General features: G+C 42.1%; 1 protein-coding gene across 6 annotated transcripts in view; it reads right to left on the bottom strand.

Annotated features, from left to right (window-relative positions):
• Positions 1-21,201, bottom strand: part of KLHDC3 (kelch domain containing 3) — an 84,309-nt gene that overhangs the window by 41,264 nt on the left and 21,844 nt on the right. For all 6 annotated transcript variants that reach the window (XM_053313328.1, XM_053313291.1, XM_053313311.1 and 3 more), the window contains one exon: positions 539-792. In XM_053313328.1, the coding sequence (XP_053169303.1) occupies positions 539-692 (154 nt within the window). In that variant the 5' untranslated portion in view covers positions 693-792. The remainder of the gene's footprint in view (positions 1-538; positions 793-21,201) is intronic.

Here is a 21,201-nt window from a genome sequence, read left to right on the forward strand (position 1 = left end):
CTGCCAAGGGGTTGAGCAGTGGTCCCCTGGCACCACCTTCTGGAAACCACCACCTAGGCAGGAGCAGAACCATCTCCAAGAAGTGTCTCTCACACCCAACCCAGACAGCCTACCCAGAAGGATATCGTGATTGATGGTATTGACAGCTGTTGAGAGATACAAGAGAATCAACAAGGTCACATTTCCCTCTCTCTATCTTACTCACTCTCAACAAAGTTCATCTCACAGGGCAACCAAGACAGTTTCCATTCCAAAATCAGGCCTGAAGCCCAACCAAAATGGATCTAGATAATTGGTTACCTCCAAGAGTGTCTTGGAGAATATCATTGGAAATGTGATGCTTTTATTGTTATTTTATTGCTATGAATGTAAATTGTAAAACTGTCCTGACAGTTTTAACTGAACCAAAGGGCACTAGGGCAGGACATCAAATTTTATAATTTAAAGTTCACAAACTCCTAAATCAGGAAAATTTGCTTTGATAAAGAGATATATGAAAGTGCCAGCTTCTCAGAGCCTTAACACATGCACATCTTACCTGCATTAAATACATGAACGTCAATCTGTCGCATAGTCTCATAGTCTTCCCCTGAGCAGTAGCCACCAAAAGAGTAAACTTTGTGTCCGACAGCTACAGCAGCGTGGTTCACTCTCCGGGGCCCACCTTCTAAGTGCACTGTCCACCGTAACATTCCCTTTTGTAAGTACTCAGTCCCTCCAAGTTGGGGGTGGGGTCACTAGAGTCTCATGCCTGCATGGCTACCAACCATGTTGGTTTGTAGCCACAGAGCCCTGCAACAGACAAAGAATACAAGAGTTCAAACCATATACTATTAGGCCCATCTCAAAAGGAATCTGGGTCCGCCTCTATACTAGAGTGTCCCCAGTGGAAAAGATTTTTGACAGACTTGTTGGGCATTATTAGAGATGTGGAGAGGAAAATTTTCCAGAAATTGTTCCCATACTTTATTTTTCCATGGTAGATACTGCATTTCTAAAATTTCTGTCTGGCTACTTGAAAAACTTGGAAGATATACTGAAGGGAAATTAATATAATGGATGTGTTTTGTTTTGTTCTTAACTATATAAATGTGTCAAATAACATGCCAAATCGTGTCAAATAACATGCCAAATCAGAACACAATCTATTTAAGGCATCAGGAAATTGTGTATAGTAATTTTAAAGGACAAATTAATGCAAATTTCATGCAAATGCGGGAGAAATTTGCATGGGAATTTTTTCCAGAAAATCCACATAACATTTGTATTACATCATTCATTCCTTTTAACATTCTTGTTTCTATTATTTTTATTTATTTATTTGATTTCTATACCACCCTTCCAAAGGCGGCTCAAGGTAGTTTCCTTTAAAATAAAAAACAAAACAATTAAAATAAAAAACCGGTTAAAAGCAAATTACAATTACAATTACATATTACAATTAAAGCTAGATAACATTAAAACTAGATATCATTAAAAGCCAGGTTAAAAAGATGGGTCTTTATGGCTCTCCTGAAGGCCTTCAATGAAGACATTCCTCTTATATCCATGGGGAGTGTGTTCCGCAACCTAGGGGTGACAACAGAGAAGGCCCGATCTCAGGGTGCCAACAGATGAACCGGTGACACCTCCTGATGATCTCAATGAATGGTGGGGATCTTGTAGAGCAAGGCGTTCCCTCAGGTAACCCGGGCCTAAGCCATTCAGGGCTTTAAAGTTGCTTCTAGAAAAGCAACTATGCCTGTTGGATATGTAACAGGCTAAAAATAAAATGTATGCATTTTCTGATTGATGATTCCACCCTATATTGACTTTTTCACAGAACCATAACATTTTAATGTTAAAAGGGACCTTGGAGGACTTTTAATGCTATATCCTGCTAAGTGCAGGGAAATTGCTACAGCACCCCTGTGAGATGAGATGCTCACACAGTATCTGATTGAAAACCTCCAGGGCTGTCCTCCATTAGTGGTTTTCAAACAGAGGCTAGATGGCCATTTGTCAGGGAAGCTGTAGCAAAAGCAAAGATAGAATGGAATAGCTTATCAGAAAATGTGTACTATGTAACCACCACAACACACAAATGTGGAGAAGCAGGAAGATTCACTATGTCATCCTGTTTGGTCACAATACGTACTTAATGACAGCAGTGATAAGGATAAGAAATGCTACAACAAACATGCATTGTATTTCTTGGTTTGAATAGAAGGCTCCCCTCCCCTCCCCTCCCCAAGGCACAATGACTGATTAGAAGCACCACAGGGCTGCGGCTTGAAAGGGCAGCCCTGTATCGAATTTCTCCTCCGGTTCTGTAATGGCCCCCATCCCTGCTTCACAGCACTGGTCGCCCCCTGTGCAGAAAATGCTCAAAGTACTGATGTCAACATGCGGAGTAAGTTGAACTACGTGTTACGGAGGGAATGAACTCAACAGGGCCATGTCATTGTCGCTAGCACCTCCCTGTTTCTTCTGACACGTAGTTCCAAGTGGAACTGCGAGTCTAACTAGATGGTATGCTTCTAAACAGCCTTGGGCCAATGTTGTACATAAGGGACAATGTCCCACATGTACAATAGGGGTGGGGTAGTTTTCTCAGATCTCTCCTTCTCTCTGTAGTCTAGGAATGTGCACGAATCAAAATTTGTGCACAGATTCAGCACCTTTAAAAGTGAGGAGAGCAGGTCCTTACCTGCTCTTCCACCACTCCATGTTTCTGTCAGGCGAGAAGGGAAGGATAGTGCAGAACGAAAGAGAGATCAGGAGGCATCAGCGCCAGAGAAGCATTTCCCTAGGGACAATTGTACAGGAAGCTTGTAGCAGTTCTCCTTCACTTATCAGCAGTTCCTGGTGGTAGTGGTATGCACAAAAATGGTAGCTACAAAGACAGTACTTGCAAAAGTGGCGCACGTGTGCATGCACACGCACACACACACACACACACAAATCCAGACGGAATAGAACATTTCAAGCATTAATGTAAACACCTGCATTCTGCTGGTGTTAAATAGCAGTAGAACTGAAGATGGTATTGTGACTTCTTAGAGACAGCCTCAGAGAAGAATTCTTAATAAGTATGCAAACTTATCCAAACTGCCCCCACCACAAGTACCATAATCAAGTCCAAGTACCATAATGTACCAACTATTAAATGTACAAAGGCTAGTAACAAGATAATATAAACTATAATCTAAAGCAGAGGGCAATTTACCAGGGGAAAATACCTTTTGGTTTGTCCGAGATGTTTGTGGGATCTTTGTCCTGAGAGACATAATTCCAATAAGGTTGCCATCTGGAATAATACTGTTCACCAGCGTGCATTTTATCATACTTCAAGTGTGTTGATATTTTGTCCTCAAACATTTGTTGCCAGATCTTAGAAAACCAGGTATGGATGGGAATTTGTATTTTCTTGTTACAACAGTGACAAAGAGAGAGCCTAGCAGCAGTGACAAGCAGGGAGAAGAGTTCTTTCCGTCCTCCAAGCATTAACTCTGGCAGAGGTAGAACCAGTAAGAGATTGATAGGTAGCACAGGAAAACTAATTTGAAGGATGGCAGAGATGTGAAAATGGACCTGCAGCTATGATTTCTGTATGATGGGACACAACCGCCACATGTGCAAGAAGGAACCTTTGCAGCCACAATTCTTCCAGCAGGTAGATGATGCATTGGGGGAAACTGCTGCCAGTCTGCCTGAGATCATCTGCCACCTTGTAAGAACCTTAAGAGCAAGCTATTTGATATTCAGGGAGAGAGGAAGTATGATGACCAAATCTTTCTCCATATGTCTTCTGCTATGTTTGTATTGAGATCATCTGCCCACTCTGACTGATAGGACAGAGTTACATCCCATTTAGGGGCTGCTACGGTTTCATAGATTTGTGACATAGATCCAGCAGAGGGGTAGTTTTTAATCTAGGATTATTTTTTCAAAGAAAGTAAGGGTGCGGCTGAGCAGGGATAGTCTACTTTTAGAATTGATATAATTAGAAAGTTGTACGTAATCAAACCAAGGAAGGAGAGGACAGTGTTTTATATCCATCAATTGTTGTCTGGATAAGAGTTTATCTTTAGAAATAAAGCTAGTAAAGTTTGTGAGTCAGTTATTTTTCCAGACAGTAAATTAGTTCAGATGTTTACCAGGTTAAAACTGAGACTGTCCAAGTGGAGTTGAGACTGGCGAGGGGGAGGGAGCCAAGATTTCATGGGATTTCATTGGTTACCAGTCCGCTTCGGGACTAGATTCAAGGCGCTGGTCTTGACCTTTAAAGCTCTACATGGCTTGTGGCCGGGGTACTTGTTGGACCGCATCTGCCTATACGAATCTGCCAGGGCTCTTCGCTCATCGTCTCAGGCCCTGCGCATGGCCCCACCATTAACAGAGATCCGGTTGGCGGGGACTAGAGACAGAGCCTTTTCGGTTGTGGCCCCTCGGCTTTGGAACATCCTTCCTGAAGAGCTTCACCATGCTCTCTCCCCTCAGTGTTTTTAAAAACAACCTAAAACACACCTTTTTAAGGAGGCTTTTCAATGCTCCATTTTTTGTTATATCTGGTGGGTACTTTAGCTTTTTATAACTTTCAGTTTTTAGATTTTAAAAATAGTTTTTAATTTGAATATTATAATGATTGTGGTTTTTGACCTTTTAACTTGTTTGTTCAGCTTGGTTAATTTTATTACTTTTATTTTGTCTTTTATCTATTTTATTGTTGTAATAGGCCCCGAGCAGTGGTGAGCTGGAGGGGTGGGGAATAAGTATTTTAAATAAATAAATGAATTCCCTCCATTTGTCCCAGCAGCTAAGTAAAGTTGTCAAATATGAGTTTGATTACAATGAAGAGTCTATCACATGAGGGTTACCAGAGTGTTTTCTTCAACTGTGTAAGGGAGAAGAATCTTTATTTTGAAATTTGACCAATGTTGAGGGTCTGGGTCATGTAATAAGCTGGGCGCTTTCCAGATTACATGCTGTTCAGCAGTAAAAGGCTTTGGCTTGGCAGGATCATTTTGAAAACATAAATAGCTTGTGCAACCCTCCTACAATGGGAAAATACAGCTATTTGTGATGCACATGTAACGTCGTAGTACTAAAATGCAAGGATAAAATCTGAAGGGCGGCATCAGAAATGTGAACAGCACCTTGCTGACAGCGCAGGGACTACAATGTTGAAACACAGGCAGTACAGAAACACACTTAACAGACAGTAGTGACACTGTTGGAGCGTTTAATCTGGAAAGCGCCCTGGGTGCTTTCCAGATTACCTGCTCAACAGCAGCAAAATGCTTCGGTTTGGGCAAATCGCATTCAAAACATAAATAGCAAAGCGCCCAGCAGGGGGAGCAGTCTCATGAAAACTAACAACCGGAAAATACAGCAACCTTTTTACGCCAGACATAGAAGATTATAGAAATAAATCGCAGCGATTAAATCTGAAAAAAGGCATTGGAAATGTTAACGGCACCCTGCTGTCAGCATAGGGACAGCAGTGTCACAACATAGGAAGTGCGGAAGCACACTTCAGAGCTATGTTCTGACCCCGTTGCAGGGTTTAATCTGGAAAGCGCCCTGGTAACATAGCTGAGCAGCTTCATAATATAGTGTAATGTCTACATAGTCCTCCTTTTTTGATAGACTGGTGCAGAGTCTATCTAAACTGAGAGCCAGCGTGGCGTAGTGGTTAGAGTGCTGGACTAGGACCGGGGAGACCCGAGTTCAAATCCCCATGCAGCCATGATAACAACTGGGTGACTCTGGGCCAGTCATTTCTCTCTTAGCCTAACCTACTTCACAGGGTTGTTGTGAGAAGAAACTCAAGTATGTCGTATATGGGCTCCTTGGAGGAAGAGCGGGATATAAATGTTATAAATGAAATAAATAAATAAATAAATGAGGCTTCTTGTACTCTGGGCTTCTTGTTGCTCCATAAAAATGATCAATAATTAATTGCCAGGTTTTTAGCAGAGAAATTGGAATATGACACGGGATAGCTTGAAACAGGAAGATAATTTTGGGGAGAGTATTCATTTTTATAAATCAATTTTTGAAGCCATGATAAATTGAGTGTTTCCCATCTTAGATAATCTAATTGAATAGAGCAGAATAGAGCTGTATGATTTATATCAAGTTTTATCAATAGGAATCCAAATGCCCAGTGTCTCCCATTTTTGAGAGCCCAACTGAAGGTAGTGATTGACTGCAGGTGAATTTTGATGTCTTCTGAAGTACTGTAAGTTATACTGTCTGGTTTAACATAATTCCAAAGCCTGAGGCTTGTTCAAACTTCTTAAGAAGTGAATTCAATTCAGGTAGTGAAGTCGGTGTCGATTCCTGGCAACCACAGAGCCATGGTAGAATAATGGAGTGGTTTACCATTGCAATATGAGATCATGCCTTTTGCCGTTGAAGTGAGCGTCCGCCTCCAGCACCTTCCTATATTGCTGCGGCCGAGATAGGTGACTACAAATATATATTTACTAGCTGAACCTACACAGAGCATCTGTGAGCTAGAACTTTGCTGATCTCCTTGACCCTCGCCACAACCCCTGCTTTGCTGCTCAGTGTCAGCCACCCACTCTCAGCCACCCCGTCCCTGCCACTCACTTGCTCACTCGACCCCTCCCATAACTCTCTCACTTCCTGATCGCTCTCTCACTCACCCCTTCTCTGTCGTCAGATTTGGGATCTGAAGATCTTGTAATAAGTTGCTATACATCCATCTGTATCGGGGGGGGGGGGGGGCCTTGTCTGGTTTCAGTTTAGAAGTATAGAAATAACTTCTTCTATTTCCACTTTTGTGATAAGGCTTGTCCAAGGATTGAACATGTTCATCTGTAAACTGTAAACTTGAAAGGTGAGTACCGACTAATGAAAGCAGAAATAGATTCAGGGTTGGGTGAATCCGTAGTATATAAGTTTTGTTAGAAATCCGTAAATACATCTAGGATGTCTTTAGAGTCTGAAAGGAGAGAACCCCTTGGGGGATCTGATTTGTCTAACCGTGCAAGAATTAATTTTTGTAGAAATTCTGCCAGCTAAGAATTTGCTGGCTTTAGAATCTCTTTCAGAATAGTTCTAATAGGTGAGTTGCCTTTGTATCTTGGTAGATTCTAAGATAGACAGACAGATAGACAGACAGACAGACACACTCTTGCCCCTGTTGCTTTTATGCAAGGCTTCCAAGATGTGAATTTATTGACTTTTTTAATTAGAAATATTAAAAAATATTTCTAATTTTATTGAGGTTTGAAGAAAGGCTGATACAAATCCCATGAATTACTGCTTTTGATGCCTCCCAAACAATCTCTGGACTTACACCACAGTTTTAGTTAAGTGAGAAGTACTCCAGAGATTTCTTATCAATAGTCTGCACTGAACAGGTATCATTTAAAAGGTATAAATTAAACTTCCAGGATGGCAGAGGCTTAATTGAGTTGCCTATGTTGAAAGTATTTTGGACCCAACTGTGCTCAGACCAAAGGCGGTCTCCCATGGAAGCAGAGTGTAAATAGTCAGTTAATGGTGATAAGAATCTATTCTTGAATAAGATTGGTGTCTGAATAAGAAATGGGTAATATCGCATTCAGAAGGATGCAAGTTTCACCAAGAGTCCACCAGGTTATATTTATAGATTAACCTAGACACAGGAGGCAATTGATCTAAGAGCTGTCTTTCCTTGGGGGCTTAAGAACTGTCCATGGCTGGATCTGGTGTTAGATTAAAGTCTCCTCCAAGAATCCAGTTTGTAGATTTAAATCATCTAACCACTTTAAGTACTTGAGAAACAAATATGAGCTGGTGGGTATTAGGTGAATAGATAGAACCAATTAATAGTGGGATATCACCTAGAAAGTATTCTAGAAAAATATATTGATCATTGGGATCACATAAAGTTTTAGTGGGTTGTATATTGCAGTTCCTAGAGAGCAGATTCGCAACACCTCATTCCAGAGGTACCTGGACATATTGGTCCAGAAAAACTTGGTTTAAGGTTTTGGTAACATCTTTGTGAGAGTGTTTCTCTTGGAGTAGGGCAATGTCAGGGCTTTGATGACGTAAAGTAGAAATAACTCTAGCACCAGTGTTCCCAAACCACTGCAGTTTACAGAGAAAATCTTTAAGTTACTCATTATAATAGTAAGACTGTCTCCATAGCCCTAATAAAAACTGCCCTCTAAATCCAAACTGTACATCAGGTATCTTAACTGGTACAAACTTTTTAAATATATAAAAAGGTACTTAACAATTTACACCACCCCCACCCCCACCCAAAGGCCAGACGCAACATGGCCAGTCAAAACTGTGGACAAGCAACTTAAGAGAAAAAGCAACAAGAAAGCAGCAATAAACTGAGGAAGAGCCCAGAGTTCACTATCTCTCCCACCACCGCCCCGCAAACAGCAATAACAAGTCTTAGCCTACAAAAGATAAATCAGCAATGTGAGAACGTTATTAGAAAAGTAGAACACTTATTTGTCCCATCTAGCTTTCTTAATTAGATAATCTTTAGCGATGTAAGCAGGTTTAGGCTCTATTCCAAAGTTAGAGAATGGATTATAGTCTTCCTCTAGGAACAGAGACAGACAGTAAGGATCCCTTGTAGTGAATTTGCAAGCGAAAAGGGAAGCCCCAGTGGTAACCGATATGCACTGAAGACAAAACCTGTTATTGGTTTCATGTTTCTCCGTCTTTGGAGTGTATCTGGCTAAATGTCTGGATAGACCTGAATGGGTTTGTTTTTGTAGTTAAATGAGCCCTTTGCGCGGGCTTCCTGAATAATCTTGTTTTTTGTTCTGAAGTCTAGAAGTTTTATAGAATGTCCCAGGGAGGAGCATTAATGGGTACAAACCTTTAAAGTATATAAAATAGTACTGAACCCCCCACCCATCCTCACTCAAAGACCAGACACAGCATGGCAAGTCAAAACAGGTGAAACTGTAGATAAGCAATCAAACTTTTGTTTGATAGTGGGCCAGCCCGATAGGCATTGACAATCTTTGGATAAATACCCTTCTCTAGGGAAAGGACACTGCTGAGCCATTCTGCCATGAATGCAATTGGATCCGAGCCTTCAGATTGTTCCTCAAAGACCCTGAAGTGAAGGGAGTTTCTACCCTGGCATGGTATTTTGAATCCTTTCCAAGATCAGCTTTTGATCCTCCCTGCTTTTTTGAAGGCTTTGCATTTCAGGTTCAAGAGTTGTTCCCAACTCTAAGGTCATGTCTGCTGATTGGGCTATGTCAGAAATCTTAGATTTGATACCAGCCATTTTTAACTGTAAGGGTTGAATAAGCCCTTGCATCCAATTGAGAATATAAAGCTTTAAGAACTTTAATTTCACTGAGCAGTAACCTAGTATCTTCTGTTGCTGCCTTATCAGTGAGAGGATCGGTTTGTATTTCTTGTGACACCATTTTGGCCTTCGGTATCGGTGGGGAAGCCTCCGGGCGTGACGGATCCAGGAATGATTTAAGATCTTTCCTTTTATAGAAGGAATCACAGGTTCCAACTGCTCCAGATTTGCCCATCTCGGAGAGAAAACAGGTAAGTAAGTGCTTTATTTTAAGAGTATTTGCCGGCTGGGGAGCAGAGCATCTGCCATCTGTGATGATGTCATCATGGTTTGTTTTAAACCAGGAACAGAAGCAGCAAATTTTTTACCCACCCATGAAGAGAAGCAGGGAGCATGTAAACCCAAGTCTCGTGCTAATAATGCTAACTGCTGGTTTTATCATGATTTAAAATTAACTCTGAACCCAGCCAGTGTGTATGGACACAGTACATATAAGTTAAAGAAGGAGCACAAAGGAAGTTATGAGAATGTTATAAGAATGAGAAGTTATGATATAAAAGACGAAATGCTAAGTGTACTAGCAGCACTAAGCGATGTAAATATATTCTTTATATCTTGCAGGACAGTCTGATCTATAACACTAAATACATTTGACTTCCTCCCCATCTCTCCACATCTCCAGGGTGAAAACAGACAGTAGCAGGAAACATTCTAGTATAAAGACATCCCCAAGGAAGGACCCTGTCACCACTAGTCAAGTGAAGCTAGGCAATATTTTCACAATCATGTCAAATTTAGAGCACCAAATGACTATACAATCCAGGCCTTTTGCCTCTACAGCTAAGTTCCCTAAGAGAGGCACAACAGTTTCCAGACAAGTCTGTATAATACCTTGTCTCTCATTTACTTGATTTGGCAATCACAAACTCCAATAAGGCTTTGCTCATTATAGGGCTCCAGGGAAAAGAGGTATAGTTTTATTTGAAGGATGTTTGCATTTGCAAAGATCCCCTGCCACTCTTATGATCCAGCGCTCTGGTGCCAAGCTCTTTCTCAAGCACAAGAGAAAAACAGGTAGGCTGTGCAATTGCAAAAGCCAGTCCCTGGGAGAAAATCAGTGGTTAGAGATTTAAACCCACACATGTCTCTCCAGCTATGTGTCCAAAATAGAATGAAAATCAAGACCTGTCTTCTGCTTCATGATAACTGGCGTGGGAGTTCTCCAAACCTTGTCTGAAGACTTCGTCAAGTTAGACTCTTTAAGTACTTAAGGAGAACTTTCACTCCATGTACGGTAGGTGTTTGAACACACACCTACATGGCTATGTAGGAGTTTAAAAAAAACAATGAACAGAATATTCTCACTCTGTTTAACTGTTCCTTTCCTGCTTGAAGGAACTCAGTTCTAGTCCATTTACTCAGAAAGACCCAGACAAATGTCCAGTGTTTCTAAAGAAAAGAAAAACATTTTCCTTGAATATACTGGCCTTCCTTACAGGCACTACTACTACTGCAGATATTTATATACCACTCTTCAACCAAAGTTCTCAAAGCAGTTTACATAGAAAAATACATAAATAAGATGGCCCACTGTCCCCAAAGGGCTCACAATCTAAAAAGAACCACGGCTAGGGCCAGTTGCTCTCCCCTTGAGAATCATCACTTTAAAAGGTGTCTCTTTGCTCGGTTAGGTGGGGTCAATACATTTTACAGTAAAATCCTTTCTCCCTTTCTTCAGTGTCAGCCAATAATAGTTTAGGTTAGTCAGGCATTTCAAGCATGAGATGGCAGCAAAATCTTTCCATTTTACAAGCCTCTCTCTAATATTTTTCTCAGTAACACACAAATCAGGTTAAAACTCAAACACTTTCTCCTTGGCCAACAAACTAAAAATTACATACAGTACCCATAAAAACCAGAATGTATTAATGTGTGCTGGAAAAATAAAGCAGCCTACATTCAAACTAAAAGGTACACATATGGAATACTTCTATGTGCATAACTATCCATCCCCAGCACAGCATCCCTCCAGTGGCTGTTGCTGGTGTCTATGTTTCTTTTTTAGATTGTGAGCCCTTTGGGGACAGGGAGCCATTTTATTTATTTATTTATCTATCTATCTATCTATGTAAACCGCTTTGGGGACTTTTGTTGAAAAGCGATATACAGTAATCCCTCAACCTACGAACTACTCGACTTACGTTGTTTTTGAGTTACGAGCGACAAAAAAGACCGGAAGTAGTTGCCAGTTTAGATTCAGCTTACTCGACCTACGAATTTTTAGATGCGGCTTCCTCGAATTACGAATGTTTTCAGACTTCCGTGGTGCGCTCCTCGACTTACGAAAATTTCAACCTCCGAACGTGCGTTCGGAATGGATTATTTACGTAAGTCGAGGGACCACTGTATAAATATTCGCCATTGTCATATTCATGTGTGCTCAAAGGGGAGGAGTGATTTTCAGGAATCCTTCCTTCCCTCTGCAACCATCTGTGCTTCCTGAAAATATGTCTGATGGTTGTGGAACCCTCAGGTACATATTTTTGGAAGGCATAAGCAGCTGCTGACCAAGATGGGATTTCAAGAATTGCCTTCTCCTCTGTGTACACATGGAACATTCTAGGGATATACATGGAAGTGGTTCCATGCACTCCCGGGAGGGCGGGAAGTCACTTTAAGGGGCAGAGAAGTTGCGGCATACTTGCCAGCCCCCACCCCGCCACTTTCCCCCCACTGGCACTCTTCCAAAAAGCAGATGTGTGGGGCTGAAGCGTGCCTCCTTGCAGCTGGGATCAGCGTTGCCATGCAAATGGCGATGCATGGTGGTGTTTTTTTTAAAAAAAACAACCCTAAATATATAGGCCAAATCAGATCACAATCCATTCTGGGCATCAGGAAAATCTGCATAGTAACACTTGAGAATTTTTTAAAATATAAATGGAGGGGGGGTTACATTTTTAAATTACATGTAATTAAAAATTACATTTTAAAACTCTGCTCCTCTGTATTTTGTCTTCTGGAGGAGTTATGCACTTAATCAGCCGGATCACTGTTCACCAGCTGGCTGGCTGGCCAATTGCTTACCTTTCATTTTTCTTTGGATTATTTGTTTTTTACTAAAGGACAACAGATTATTTTCTGTTGTAAACTTTTGAACTCACCTAAATAATGGGCCAGAAAAAAAGCAGTGTATCTGCCCAGAAGTGCAAGGATGGGTGAAAACTTCGATGCAAACACGTCTAGATAAATTTATGGCAGAGAAGGACAGTAAGACACCAAAAGAGCCTATACGTTTGAACTACCCTGTTTCCACATCAAACAGATTTGCACTCTTGGAGCAACAGGAGATTGAGCTAACTGAAGCAGCAACAGTTATCGAAGACAGACAGTTGCAGGGGGATAATACCTTGGTAAATGAAAAAGAGCTTTTAATGAACCTATCCCTTGCATCAGCTGGAGGGCTGGATCCAGACCAGTGCCCCAGATTATCAGTAGATTTTATCAGAGATCATTGTTTACTAACAGCTCAGACCGTCCTTACAATATTTGAAAATTTAAACTCAATTAGCCAGAAGATTGATTGCAATATGACTTAAGTTGAGGCCCTTATGCAAAAGCATTCATCTAGTACAGCTAGCTTTATCACAAAGACTTCTGTGACCAGAAATGCGGTGGGCATAGGGAGCGACTCTAGCAAGACATCTGATACCAGAATTCTTCAGACTAAACAGGTTGCACTTCGGATAATTATTAATAAATACAATGTGGGATGGTGTTGGTCCACCCAGAAGGCTATTAAATTCTCTTTAGGTCAATTACTTCATTGTCACCCTCAAAGTGCTGATATCTTAGATACTGAATGGTTACCCGCTTCCCCGAAGTGCAAAAGAATTCTGTTAGCTTTCAGTCAATCTACAGGTGAAACTCGGAAAATTAGAATATCGTGCAAAAGTCCATTAATTTCAGTAATGCAAATTAAAAGGTGAAACTGATATATGAGACAGACACATTACATGCAAAGCGAGATAAGTCAAGCCTTAATTTGTTATAATTGTGATGATCATGGCGTACAGCTCATGAAAACCCCTAATCCACAATCTCAGAAAATTAGAATATTACATGGAACCAAGAAGACAAGGATTGAAGAATAGAACAATATCGGATCTCTGAAAAGTATAAGCATGCATATTTATTCAGTACTTGGTTTGGGCCCCTTTTGCAGCAATTACTGCCTCAATGCGGCGTGGCATGGATGCTATCAGCCTGTGGCACTGATGAGGTATTATGGAAGACCAGGATGCTTCATTAGCGGCCTTCAGCAATTCTGCATTGTTTGGTCTCATGTCTCTCATCCTTCTCTTGGCAATGCCCCATAGATTCTCTATGGGGTCAGGTCAGGCGAGTTTGCTGGCCAATCAAGCACAGTACACTGTATACTTTTCTGTCTAAATTCGATATTCTTTTCCTGCTGGAGACTTGGGCCATGGATAAGATTGAGGTGGATGGTTTCTATGTAATATGTCAATGCCCTGCCCAGTGAAAAGGGGGGTAGACCCAAAGGAGGACTGGCCCTATTAATTGCAACAGGACTTCATGTGAAGATTACCCCTATGTCCTTTCATGTCCAGTGGGTGACTGCACTTTTACTGCAATTTAATCACAGTTCTGATCAGGGTGGATTTGATTTAAATCAAACTGATTTAAATCATGATTTAAATCACTAGCAGGGTGGATAAAAATAAAAAAAATCCGATTTAAATTAAAAAAAATCCGATTTAAATTAAAAAATCCGATTTTTTTATTTAAATTGGATTTTTTTTTAATTTTTATCCACCCTGCTAGTGATTTAAATTGTGATTTAAATCAGTTTGATTTAAATCAAATCCACCCTGGTTCTGATTAACATATACTTAGCCCCTCTGAGTAAGCATTCCCAGGTAGGGCAGCAATGCCCTAGGTAAATATCTAGAGGAATGCATTGAGGCCAACCTGCTAACTTATATTCTAGTGGGAGGTGACTTCAATGCAAGGATGGGGCACGATGACACAGCTTTATATACCTATTAACATGCTGTCCCACTAGAAGATATGGGAGATTCCCTTCTTCCCCACCAGCTGGCCAAGGATGGGAAATAGAATTTTGCAGGCCTTTGTTTGGCCCAGTTGGCCATTCGGTTTGATTTGTGTATTCTAAATGGAGCAGTGAGGGGAGACAGCCCAGAAGAATTTACCTACTGGTCTAGGAACAGGATGTCAACCATGGATTATTGGCTTACATCCCGTAACCTGGTTAGTAGTGTTGTTCAAATGGAGGTTGACTCTCGCTCTGATAACGACCATCTCCCTTTGATTCTAAGGACTAACCTGCCAGCTGGGACATCTCATTCTAAGGATAAATTCAATTTTGCTTTGGGAGTGGAGGCTGGGGAAGTACAGATTAATGGGATGAGAGATGGGCTTGTTATGGACATTTTGTTAAATTTAGACAACATGATGGGACTTCGTAATGAGTTAATAAGGGGAGAGATTGGGCTTGTATATGATCATTATGAGACACTCACCCATATGATACGAGATCATCTTGCATGTGAAAGAATTAATAACTGTCGGCTAACGGGTAGGTCAAGAGGTTGGTACGACCAAGAGTGTGTAGCTACCAAGAAGGAGCTAGTGGCAAACTATAAATTGTACCAACAACACCCTCAATGTGCAACTCCTTCAACACTATTAGTCCTGGGGGAAAAAATATAAATTCTTAATCAAAGCTAAGAAAAGAGAGGCTCAAAGTGTAATAACCTGCCTTGGCCGATTGCCCAGCAGCTGCAAAAACCACTGTTTTCGGAGGGGAAAGGAGAGACAGGAACGGAAAGTCAGACGCAGCAAGTAGTCAACACCAGAGGATGGACGATCGGAGAGTCACAAACGTTGCCAGAGGTCTAAACTGGGTAGTCCACAGGATCAGGGGTGCACACGAAACGGAGTCAGACAACACCACATGGGTCAAGGTTGCTCACAGTAGGGCTGGTCACTATGGACATGGTTTCCAGCACAGACGCAGCTTCCAGGCTGCTCTAAATAGGCAGAGTGCTGAGAGCCCCGCCCGTAACTGCAGCTGGGTCTTATCAAGGAGATATGGCTGGGCCAGAGCTGGGAAACTTGTTCCTTCTGACTAGCCTCTCTGACCTACCGCGTTCCTCCCTCTGAGTCTGTACTCTCGCCAAACACCACTGTCGGTGATCTGGGGCAGGTACCTCGCCTTCAGCGGCCTCAGAGGCTTCATTAGGAGGAGTAAGGGAAAGAGGCAGATGGGCCTGCAAGCGTGTCAGCTCTGGCTCCGTTGAGCCGGCCGGAGTTTCAGCCTGCTCCCCCTGCTCTGGGTCTTCATCTAAAGAATCCTCCTCCACGGCCTCCATAGGAGTCATCACACAAAGGTTGTCCTGGCAGCGGCTGATTTCTTCAGTTACAGAGAGGATTTCCCCTCTCTTCTGGTGTATTACAGCTGGCTGCTCAGACCATTATTCCTCCCATTTGACTAGTCAGGTCCCTATGGAGACATGAGAATTACACTTTAAAGCTCTCTATTTGGCCCAGGAGAAGGAACTAGCCTCAGCAGAGTTTTAGAATGACCCACTCCCTGAATGGCCACCTGTTTCAGATGCCAAAGTTAATAAGCTTATTGATTCTTTAAAAGTTGGCAAGGCCTCGGTCTGTGATTGTATCTCTTCTCAAATGATTACGTTTAATGCAGATTGGTGGGCCACTGTATTGGCAGCCCTCTTTATATGCATAGATTGAACTGGGCTCATACCTGAAGACTGGGGCATAGCTACAATAGTGCCCATATTTTAAAAGGGGGATAGATGTGATCCTGCCAACTATCACCCAATCAGTAAGCTTTACATGAGGCATTTAGATTGGAAGTTGCAAGGCTGGATGGAGAATGAAGGTATTTGGGGCGATGAACAGGCTGGTTTTAGAACAGGGCGGTCAACCATGGACCATGCCCTGGTATTACGCCATCTGATTGAGAAATATAGCAACAAACATAAGTCCTCCTTGTATGTGGCCTTTGTAGATTTCAAAGCAGCCTTTGCTTAGGCTCTTGGCCACTTACTGCAAGGACAACCACTTGGTAATTAACTTCCAAAAATCCAAAGTGATGGTCTTTGCCAGGAAGCCTAAGAGATTTAACTGGCATATAGAAGGCCATCGTATAGAGCAGGTCAACAATTTCAAATATCTGGGTGTGGTTTTTCATGCCACTAGATCATGGAAGGCCCATGTGGACTACATTGCCCAACAGGCACAAAGAAGTGCTTCAGTAACATTAAGATTATTTTGCTCCAAAGGTGGAGAGGTTATCCCTGCATCATTAAAGTTATTTGCTGCTAAATGATTGGCCCAACTTTTGTATGGCGCATAACTGGGCCCCTACCCTAACTATAGACTGCTAGAGATAATCCAATCTAAGTTTATTAGAGCAGTATTCAGGACCCCTCGATGTATCTCCAATGCAGCATTGAGGTTGGAAATGGGCCTCCAAAGGGTGGAAACAAAAGCATGGATTTTAATCCTCAATTAATGGTTTAGGATACATTTTTCCCCTCTGGGATTGATCCCTCTTATTATGTTGGCCGATAGGTTTCAATCCACCTCGACAGGAGCACCAATGGGTAAATTTGTCATTACTTGGCCTTTCTGATGAACATTTGTCATTACTAGATTACAGTTGGGCCAAGGAGATACTCAAACAGAGGGTCTTGGACATTGAACATCAGAACGATTTAAGCTCCATCCAAAAGCCTTGGTGACTTTAACCGAGAACCTGCTAGCTAGTTATTATCCCTTTCTTTACTGAGCCATCACAGGGTTTTCCTCAGAGCAAGATATGGTGCCTTACCATCAGCAGTTTTATCTGGAAGGTTTTTTAAAACCCCTCTGGCCAGTCGGTTATGCCCCTGTGGCTCAGGTGAGATCGAATCTGTCCACCATGTGCTGCTGTTTTGTCCATTTTATAATGATAGCTGGTGCAATCTTATTTCTCCCTTGCTATCACGCTTTCCCAGCCTGACTGCTGAATTTTACACCACACTCTTCCTTGCAGATAAGAAAACTTCTATCACCTACAAGGTTGCCAAATTTTGTGCAGCTGCTGTTAAGATCAGTCAACAGCTAATCTACAGCCCTTCTTTTTAGAGGCTTCTATGCTGGTGTATTAATTTAATTTAATTTAATTTATTACCCCAGCCCTCCAGTGCACTACTGCTCGGGGCAGCTCACAACAATAAGATAGATACAGATACAATAAAAGTAATAAAATTAACTTTTTTTAAAAAGTCAGATTAAAAACCACAATTATTATTGTGGTAATGGATGGGATGAAGGCCAGTAAAAAGAAGTTCAATCCAGACAAGATGAAGACACTATTTGTAGGTGACTTGTAACCAATTTAGGAGTTCAGCCTATTCTGGATAGGGGTTGCACTCCCCTAAAGGATCAGGTTTACAACTTGGAGTGCGATTAAATCCATTCCCATCTTTGTGACTCAAAGCACTTTTTACCAACGACAACCCCTCCAAAACAGAGCTAGGAACATAGGAAGCTGCCTTATACCATTGGTCCATCTAGCTCAGTACTGACTACAAACTGGCAGTGGCTTCTCCAAGGTTGTAGACAAGAGTCTCTCTCAGCCCTATCTTGGAGATGCCAGGGAGGGAACTTGGAACCTTCTGCATGCAGACCTTGCTTAGCAATGGGGACAATTCATGCTTGCTACCACAAGACCAGCTCTCTTCCCACACTAGCTCTCCACACCAGCTAACCAGGACATGGTTATCCATGCTCCAGTAACATCCCATTTGGATCCCTGTAATGCACTATGTGTGTGGACTACCCTTGGACTAAGACTCAATTTAATATAGAATAGAGCAGCTTGCTTTCTGACTCAGTTATCTTAATGCCTTCTCCTGCATGAGCATGTTTGGGTTTTATCCCTTCTCCAAGTTCCCCCACTGACAAGAGGAAGGGCCTTTTTGACTGGAGCCCTGGTTGTGAAATGCTTTCCTAAGTGAAGCTTACCTGGCATCCACTTGGATGTACTTTTGATGTCAAGTGGAGACCTTTTTATTTGTCTGGATTTTAAGACTAATGTTTTAGATATGTTTTATGCTGAATTGTACTTGTTTCAACCTGCTGATACTGCTGTTTTTAAATTTACTATTAAGGATATTTATCTTTTAAAGGTAAAAGTCTGAGATCTGAAGAGCAGCACATAATTCAATAAATAAAAAGGGGGGAGGTTCTCATTGGTAGACAGCCACATGCAAAAAGTGCTTTTCCTACCAATGCTTGACACCCTGATTTGGAGCACACAGGATATTTTTTAAAAGATTACTCTTCAATGTTTTATTTGACTGCCACTGGTGTGTGTGTTATTTATTATTATTATTATTTTACATTTTTATACCAGCCCAATCCAATAGTTTAAAGCAGTTACGGCTTTGTAGATCAAACTTAGGTCAGAAAGTTAAAATTGTGCCCAGAAGATAAGAGCTTAGTGCTCCTGGTGATTCACTCTCTCTAGGAGGCATGTTCTACATCACCAGAGCATGCATTCTAGCTTTAGAGTTACAAAGGTATGATTGACTGTTGTCACTACTTCCAATTCTAATAAGGGACTGTAGAGCAAGAGAATAGTGCCTTGGCAGCTGCTGCAACCTGAGCTTCAACAGATCTAGGAGCACCCAGCTGTAAACCTACATGGCCAAAAAAACACCTTCATCCCTCACAAGGATTTCTATAGCAAAAAACCACTGTCATCTATTATGATATCAATTATATTTTGGTTTGAGGGCAAGAATCTGTGTGGCTGGATCTTCCTTTTTTTTTTAAATTTCCTATGGGTGAAGTGCTTTGGTAGCCCAAGGGGGCAAGAGAACATCAAGATATAGATGCAAAAGAAGTCTGAATGGAAGGAGTCCTTAGACATGGATTCACGTTGCTCTTCAGAGGGGGTCAGAACTAGGGATGTGCACAAAACTGGAAAACTCGATTCAGCTCAACTCAAACCAGACTTGAACCGGACTTGGTTTTTTGTGCACAGGAGAGCCAGGCCTTGCTCAGTGCAAAACCAAACCGGTCCAGACCCGGCTCAAGGGGGACAGTAAATTCGTTTAAAAATGATAGATTTACTGCCACAAAGGGCTTTGGCAGTCTTGGGGCTGTGGCAGCTCTGTGTGTGTGTGTGGGGGGGGGTTTCCTCTGGTGGCTCCCCCTCCTCCTGCTGGCCTCCCCCCGAATCTCTCTGGGCCAGTTCATCCCGTTTTGGGGCCATTTCAGCCCTCTGTACACACATGGTGGCCATTTTTGACCTGGGTCACACAAATGACCACTGCACATGTGTAACAGCCCCCTAAATGGCCACCTCGCACAGACAGAGGGCCAAAATGGCCCCAAAACAGGCTGAACTGGCACCCGAAGACTTGGGGGGGGGAGGCCAGTGGGGGAAGGGGAGCTGCCGGAGATGCCCCGCAGCCGCTGCAGCACCCACCCACCCCGGCCACCAAAGCACTCAGCGGTGATAAGTCTATCATATTTTAAAATGAATTCACTGCCCCTTCCCCCCTCAAACCGTGTCCACCAGTTCAGCTTGAGGTCAAGCCTTCGAAGTCAGCCAGTTCAGGGCCGATCCAGCTTGACCACAAACCGGCTCACACACCCCTAGTCACAATACGTTCAAAACCTACAGACCAACGACAAGACCACCACAATTAGGCTATGACTTGAAAATAGAAGCGAAGGGCCCTGCAACTTTGGAATGCCCTCCCAGAAGCACTCCACCATGGTCCCTCCATTAGGGTCTCTAAGAAATTATTAAAGACAGATTTTTAGAGAGGCATTTTAACACTTTAGCTATATCTAGTGGGTTTTTAACATTTTAGCTTATAATTTTAAATGTTGGTTTTAATTTGCTTTTAGTTCATTTCTATTTTATTGGTTTTATTGTGTATTTTTTTGTTAGTATACTTGAGCTGTAGTATACTGGGGGTGATGAGGTATAAATATTTAAATACATGGATAAGGAAGCATACAGCTGGAAACTCTCATTATAAGAATAGGATGTTTCAAACTAATCAGATTTAGTTTAATGGAATGTGAATACTTTAAATATTTTTAAATGAATGTTTTAATTTGATTCATAAAAGAAGTAGTTGAGTTGGCACACAAGTTTATTATGAAGTTTAACAGTATAGATAGAGAAAGCCCACCTGATGTGTGCGAAGTCTGAAAGTAATTGTTCTAGGGCAAGAATTCCCAACTTATGGGAACAAGCTGGGGGTGATGGGGGTTGTCGTTTGGCAACATCTGGAGTACCAAAGATTAGGGATGTACGCGAATTGATTCAGCGTAACCAGTGGGGATGTGCTGAATTGATTTGGTGTGGCCCGATGAATCATTTTGGCAGGGTGGGGAGCGGTACCTTTAAGCATGAGTAAAGCAGGTTGTTACCTGCTTCTACGCCACCCTGCTGTTTTTCCGGGCGCTGCGCCTGCCACTCAGCAGTTTGGTCTCGGGGCTTCACCCACAGCCTGCGTGTGGTGCCAGGATGCACATGGCATCTGTTCTGAGCAGCGAAGCGCTGCACGTGGGAAAGCGGTGGGGTGGGGTGGAGGAGCAGGTAAGGACCTGCTTTACTTATGCTTCAAGGTACCGCTCCCCACCCCGCCGAAACATTCATATCCCTACCAAAGGTGAGGAACCTCTGTTCTAGGGCATGCAAACCCTGCTCCTTTCTCATTTCAGCTTTCTCTATTTTAATCAATTCTTCATTTACTCAATATTTAAAACATGAATAAAAATATGGCTACACTTTTGATAAAGGCAGAATAATTACAATTCCATTGCTTTTTCCA

The sequence above is a fragment of the Hemicordylus capensis genome, chromosome 1 (assembly GCF_027244095.1).
Source record: "Hemicordylus capensis ecotype Gifberg chromosome 1, rHemCap1.1.pri, whole genome shotgun sequence".
Classification (NCBI taxonomy): Eukaryota; Metazoa; Chordata; class Lepidosauria; order Squamata; family Cordylidae; genus Hemicordylus; species Hemicordylus capensis.